General features: G+C 44.2%; 1 protein-coding gene across 1 annotated transcript in view; it reads left to right on the top strand.

Moving 5' to 3' along the window:
• The first annotated feature begins 5,585 nt into the window (after positions 1 to 5,585).
• Positions 5,586 to 7,296, top strand: part of IL1RAPL2 (interleukin 1 receptor accessory protein like 2) — a 216,628-nt gene continuing 214,917 nt past the window's right edge. The window contains exons 1-2 of the mRNA XM_044427154.1: positions 5,586 to 5,664; positions 5,747 to 6,020. Of these exons, the coding sequence (XP_044283089.1) occupies positions 5,586 to 5,664; positions 5,747 to 6,020 (353 nt within the window). The remainder of the gene's footprint in view (positions 5,665 to 5,746; positions 6,021 to 7,296) is intronic.

Genomic DNA, 7,296 nt, shown 5'->3' with positions numbered 1-7,296 from the left:
AGAGCAGGACAGAGCAGTGGATTCTGGCTTAGCACTCTCTGCCATGACGGCCTCCTTAGAGATGCTAAGTGAAATGTGCTCTCACATTTCATATATCTGTTTTACAATGCAGGCAGAAGGGAGGGCTTTTTGGGATGGACAGAATGGTATGGTTGAAAGGAGAGGCTAGTTCTTTTCTGCTGTGTCTTGGTTCTGATTGAAAGCATCCCTGCACCCATGGAAAATAATACAGAAAGGAACTTGCCTTATCCCAAAGTAAACTCTTGGTCCAGCTGGGTCAGTCTTTCCTGCCACAACTAGCAGACATTGTCTAACATTTCTATCAGTTGTTGAGGACTGAGGCTGGTACCCTCTGAATGCAAAGCAGGTGTTCTGTCATTGAGCTACAGCCTATCTAAGAGAAGATTGAGGATCATGGGAAGCTATGTTGTAAGAAGTCAGACCATGGGTTCACCCAGGTCCTTGTCATCTACATCAGCCTCTCCCAGCCTTTCTCCTTCCAAAAATTTTGGATTATAGCTCCCAGTATCCCTCACCATCAGACATGCTGGATTACAGCAGTCCAATGCTTTTGGAGGGCTGAGGTTGAGAGAATCTGGTCCTCCTTACCTGGCAGGAGGGGTGTCCCAGGATTTCAGAAACCCTCTCTCCTAGCTCTACCTGGAGATGCTGGGATTGAACTGGGACCATCTGCATGCAAAGCGGGTGCCCTGTTGCACTGTGCTGCTGGATGAGCTTCCCTCCCTGTATTTCCAGTCACACTCAGAAAACTTCATATTTGCTCTTTTCAAAAATGGAAACCCAAGACACTTAACATGGAGTCCTGCATATCATGTATTATCTACCTTTGCGTTGTTTTTGGCATGCATTTGGAGGCAAGTGGACTCTTTAGCACTCACCAAGCCCCACCGAGGGCTTTGCTATTTTATCCTTCTGGTGGCGGCAGCACAGAATTTGGGATATGTGGCACAAAACAGCAGAAAACATGAGACCCAGTGTGGTATGAAGGTTAGAATGTTGGACTGGAGCTCAGGAGATCTGGGTTTGGTCCCCTCTTTGACATGGAGCTCATTGGCTGACTTCGGATCAGTTATTCATTCTTAGCTTAAGCTGCTTCATGGGGTTCTTGCTGTGAAGATAAGATGAAGAGTTGAGGAACTTTGTAAACAGCTTTGGATTCCTTGAAAGAAGATCAAAGGTGGGATATAAGTATAATGCAGCAAAGGTAGAAACTGGCATGTCCTCGGAGGTGATATGGAAATGTGGTTTTTGGTGTGAGTTAACTATGAACCCATGTGATGCACCACTAGACACTTATAGGTGTTGGCACAAAGCTCAGGATTTCTGGCACAAAACAGTACAAACCTGGGACAAAATATTGGCAAATTTTAATTAGATGCTGGTTTGAGGAGTTTGTGGTTAAGGCAGTCTCCACCTCAGCTTCCTATGATAGTTTTTACTGGATTCTGGGAACTGAACCTGCGTAGCCTGTGCTCTGACACTGCGCTATGATTCCACCACGTCTGAATGGAGGACCTTGGGTTGTCAAGCATGTTCTGGTGCATTGTCATGTGCCTTGTATGGCTTTGGTGAGGCTGAAGCACATGGCCGCATCTTGTTGTTCTAGGAGGTCCCGCTTCATCCTGCTCACATCTTTTGATTGTGGTTTTTCATCACATTCCTCACCAAGACTCTGGGCTTGATGAGATTACATAAGAATATAAAGTCAAGTGTTATAACAATCAAGTCTATGAATGGTGAAAGAACATGAAAACAAAGGGTTGCTCCTCGTCTCTCATTTTGAAAACAACTACAGGAATGCTTTCCATACAAGCAATGTCCTAGATGTCAAATCAAGCAGATTGTGTTTACACAAACCAAGGCCACATCTACCATTCAGCCAAGAAGTGAGATGAATCTAGATTGCTTGTTTCTTGATCTAAAGGGTTACCCGTGTTTGATTTCTTAGGTCAACCTTCAGAACTGCTTTTAATAAGCTGTTCAAATAAGCAATCTCTAGCAGTGAGAAGAAATATCCATCCCTTGTTAAGGTCATGCTGAGGTCTCCCAAAGTCTTGTTTTTTGTTTTTCAAATGTATACCTAATTCTTGTTCTCTAGGGTTATTTGTCATCTCTTTAACATGGAATTTACGAGGCCAGGACTCCAGGAAAGAAGCTATATTTATTAGTATTAAAAATTTATTAATTGCCTTCTGGCAAACCAGGTTTTTCAAAGTGATGAAACAGAATGAAAATAGAAGACAAAACAGAATTAAAACATACAAACAAGCCTTTCTTTAAAACATGCCAAAATAATTCAAAAGCCAAAGGCTTTGTGAAAGAAAAGTTTTCAGTGCCTGACGAAAGCTCAACAGGAATAGAGCTAACCAGACTTCCCTTGGAAGCAAGTTCCACTGTTAGCTTGTTGCTAGAAAAACAGCCTTGTCTTCATCACCAGAACTCATGGGCTGGTCATTCACCTCATCTCTCTTTTCACTGAGTCCTGATAGAATGGCTGCTAGTAGATGAAGGCTGCAATCATATACCTGCCTTTCTGGAAATAAGCTTCAGTGCTGTTAGTTCTGAATGGCAAACAGAAGGTTACACTGGAAACATCTGGAGCTATGGCCATTCACATATAGGAAATGACCTTTTTCATTTATGAAAAGTTGTAAAGGTATTAAGAAAATGTCCTACCTATTCAGTACGATGGATGGTGTGCCTAGCTTTTTCTGACACCCTATAAAACCTATGTTTCAGACACAAAATATTTATCACTGAGCTAAACAAGAAGAAAAAAGATGTTTCACTAATGTTAGGTCTTAGTTCAATTTGATTTTTTTAAAACACAGGGCTCTTATCAGTTTTCCAGTCATGTCTGCTTCCTCTTGAACTTAACCCTTTTCAGTGCCTTACATGTTATTGGCTTGGAAAAGGAAATTTAGCAGAACTGTGCAAAATGCATTTGAAATATGGATCGCTTATTTGGTTCAAGTGACCACAGTGTAATTAAATTTGATATGCTGTGATTTGGAAATTAATCCTCCAGGCTTGGATTTGAAGGGATTTGAGAAAAGCTTAAAGCAACTAGAAGGAGGGAAAAAAACAATTAAGAGATAGAGAGAACTGTTAAAGAGGCTTTGGTTCTGAAATTCTGAAGCACTGGAGAAAGACCTTTGAACACAAGCAGTGCAATCCTAAATGTTTTTGCTCAGAATTAAGAGCCCAGAGTAGATGAATCTAGTGCCATTTGAACTGAACTGATTGTTCAGCTTGAGACCTGGGTTCAAATTCTTGCTCTCTGTCAAACATAGGAACCTGGAAAACTACCTTGTACAGACCATTGGTCCATCTGGTGGAGTATGGTCAGGACTGACTGAACCTTCAAGGCTTCATTCAGATGTCCTTCTCTTGCCCTACCTGGAGTGCCCATGGATTAAACCTGGGCTTTCTACATGAAAATGTACTCTACCACTGAGCCACAGCCCTGGGTCGTCTAGGCCTGGACACTTTCTCGTCCATATTAACCTATTTTATGGAGGTTTTTAAGCTCTTGGCTTAGACTAAAGTTTCATCTACTCTGGCTCCCAAGAGCAGCTTCTGTGATGCCTTGGGTTGCCTGGTGCTGCTTTCCTTCTGAGCCATGCTGGGGAGCTTCACAGCAGCTAGTGCTGAGCCAAAAAGAGGCCTGGAAGGTAGCTGCTGCAAGAGGGAAGTCTAAGCAACTTTAAATATTCAGCCTCTGTTCCTGGCATACTGATGGCGAGGTCTTGATACTCCCAAGTGGGACTCTTTTCTGTTGCACCAGGTGTGGGATGTCCTGGGTCATTTGGAAGGTGGCCACATGGATGTTCTTTTCCACCCCAACTTTGCTGCTTCCAGAAACTAGGCACATGTAGACTTGTCCCATGTGGCCTGAGCTCTTGAGAGTATCCTAGTGAATGGGAAACTGCCTCAGTTCAGGTGTTCTCATGCTGACTTTATTATTTAAAAAGGGGTCCACTGGTGGAAAAAAAATGAGCTGCTGCTGAGTACAATATTGGTATTTCCCTGTTTTCTACCTACTCTAAATGGCAGTAGAGATGTGTGGCTAAATTTCAGTGGAGCAGGGCATCCATTCCTGGCTGGAGTTTGAACTTTTAAGGATTTGTCCATGGTGCTGAACCTCACAGCACTCCAGTCTCCCTGAACTGCACATTGTCGCTGTCTTCTGCAGTCTTATTCATGTGCACAGGGCCAAAGAGTCATCATGGCTATTTGATAATGGAAATGGCGGGCACAGGATGGGAGAGGGGCACCTGGGTTCATACTGTACTGATGTTTGTTTTGGTCCAAATGTACTTAGACAGATGCCTTAATTGATGGCATGTGTCCAAATAACAAACAAAGACCCCTTGAAGTCAAAATTGAACCTGGTGTGGATTTCAACATCACCATTCATCATTTTATATGAAACATAGCTAATTAGAGAGTAGGAAAAGGTGGGTGGGGGTGTGCTTTTGAGCTCCAAGGCCCACCTGGATTTTCTTCAAGCTGAGAAATGCAATCTCCTTGCTGGTCGATAAGGTCAAGTGGTTGAGGTGAAAGGATTTGATTTGTAATTAAGAAAGACGCTTCTTGGAGGTGGAAGTGAAGAAAACCTAGAGAAAGCCTGGAATGAATCAGGACACCATGGCCCTCTAATTTAACCTTTATATCAACATCAGGAATGTAAGGCATCGGCTTTCAGTTGGTCTTTCTTCTTAACATGGAGTGGCAAATAAAGCCATTTAAATTGCTCTTTGTTTAGGGTTGAGATGAAGTGCTATGAGCTTTCTGGGTTGTTTTGTGATGAATTTTGTATGTTTGAGTGTAATGCTTAAGGCTGCCAACAGGATGGGACCGAGCTTGTTGATAAACATTGAAGCCAGTTTGCAGAAAAAAGAGAAGCTGTTTTGCTCTGCTACACATTTGGTTTAGGAGCTATGAGAAATGTGTAGAATGAAAGCTTACTAAACTCACTCTTCTTGAACGGGAATATGAACTGGACTACAGTAAGAGATTGAAATCCACACAGTCCAAAAGTTTGCAATGCAGTTTGCTCAAATAAACATACATTTGAAAAAAATACAAGCCAAGTAACTCCCTGGCTTGTCTGTGAGGGAGGACTTGCGTGTTACATGTAGAAGAGGCTTGGTCATGCTTCCGTCCAGTTTTGCCTGCGCCAGGTCCAAGCTCAGGGGATAGACAATGCTCCTGCTTTCCATCCAAGTCCATTTGTCTACCCCAGCAACTGTAGACTATTATCACATTTGCAACCATCAATGCATCTAATTAATGCACCAGAGCCAGTGTGGTGCAGTGGTTAAGAGCGTGGGACTGGGTCTCAGAAGATCTGAGGTTCAAGTCCCCGCTCGGCCATGGAGCCAACTGGGTGACTTTGGGCCAGTCACAGACTCTCAGCCCAGCCTACCTCACAGGGTTGTTGTTGTGGGGATAAGATGGAGGAGGAGAATGATGCAAGCTGCCTCGAGCGCTTTGCAGGAAAAAGGCAGGATATAAATCGAAAAATAAATAAATAAATAAAATAATTAACTTCCTAATAGATGGAGCTGAGAATTGTTGAACAAGGGTTCATTAATAACATCAATGCATCATATTGCAAATCTCGTTCTGCTCTTGTTTGTAAGTCTGTAATTTAGGACGTGCCCTAAAGTTGTGAGTCCCGTTTTTTCTCATTTATTGTTTTTGTTCCTTTTGCTTACAGTTGATGGTTGCATTGACTGGTTGGTGGATCTCAAGAAATACATGTCTCTGGCAGGTGAGCCAGTCCGCGTGAAATGCGCCCTTTTCTACAGCTACATCCGGACTAACTACAGCATGGCTCAAAGCACGGGACTTCGGCTTATGTGGTACAAAAACAAAGGTGACATGGAAGAGCCCATTATCTTCTCGGAAGTGAGGATGAGCAAAGATGAAGACTCGATTTGGTTTCATGCAGCAGAGGTTCAAGATAGTGGCTTCTACACCTGTGTGCTAAGGTGCGTCTTGTATCTTTTTTCCCCTTCCTGCAGGAAGCCTGGTTAATTGGTGGGACACTGACTGCTGAATTTATTATTTAATATGGTACTGGCAATGCACATGGTAAACATGAGAAACAGAAGTGGGCGGAAGATGACAGGTGGGCAAAGAGGTAAGTTTAGAAACATAGAAACTGAGCGAGTCAGAAGGGGTCTCCCCAGCCATCTAGTCTGACCCCTCGGCTCCAGCCGGCTCCACTCACGACATGCCCACCATGTGGACGTCCAGCCTTTCCTTGAGCACCCGCACCGATGGGGCTTCAACCACCTCCCATGGAAGCCCATTCCACACCCTCGGGGTCTTGACTGTCGGGAAGTGCTTCCTGGCATCTACATGCAACCCGGATTCCCTGAGTTTTGCTCAGTTGGAGTGCGTCCTGCCCTCCTCTGCAGGGGAGAACAGGTATTTACCCACCTCTGTGTGACACCCCCTCACATACCTATATGTGGCCAACATATCCCCTTGGAGTCTCCTCTCCTCCAAGCTGAAATGACCCAGTTCCCTCAGTCTTGCCTCGTACGGCTTTCCCTCCAATCCGGCACCATCAACTAAGAGTGAGGAGGGAGGAATGGGAGGTGGTTAATGAGAGGTGCTGTTCTATGAACCTGTAGCAAGGGATGAGGGAAGAAGCAGCATGCGAGATTCCTCGTTTGTCTCATGATAGATTTCCTCTAGTGTTTGCATCTGCTGCGCATGCTGAGTGAACGGGGAACGTGTGCACATCAAGTCACATCTGAACAAGAGGTTCACACAGGTTTTTCTCAAATTTGCACAATGTTCCTCTATTGAATAAAGCAGGGCTGCTTCAGTTTGGACAGGAAAAAGGCACAGATTAGGGCATTTGCACTGATCAAACGGGTAATAAGGAATGAGAGGGGCACAAGCTCCTCTTTGACCATTCTAAGTATTTAAAGAGGGCGTGTGCTTATTCCTGCATTCAGACCTACCAAGAGCCATGTTCTGCCTGCATGGTTTGGGGAATCCTCATGTTTCCCTAGTGTGTAGCACAAACAGATGTTGAATCACTTTCAGGCAGAGGGCCAAATTCCATTTCAAAGGTGTTGTTGAGGGGGGCACCTCAGTGATGCATTTGGGACTTTTGCTCATCCTGAGTCTTGCCTTACCCTCCTTCAAAACCCCAGAGAGTGAGAAGAACATTAGAGGCAATTTCTTCATTTCTCTGGATTCCTTTAGGTTATGGTGCAGGGAGGTGGGCACCGGAGTTTGCTGTTATGG

The sequence above is a fragment of the Varanus komodoensis genome, unplaced genomic scaffold (genome assembly GCF_004798865.1).
Source record: "Varanus komodoensis strain SLA01 unplaced genomic scaffold, ASM479886v1 scaffold18_3, whole genome shotgun sequence".
Lineage (NCBI taxonomy): Eukaryota > Metazoa > Chordata > Lepidosauria > Squamata > Varanidae > Varanus > Varanus komodoensis.
The sequence above is the reverse complement of the archived record's forward strand: the minus strand, read 5'-3'. Positions and strand labels throughout refer to the sequence as shown.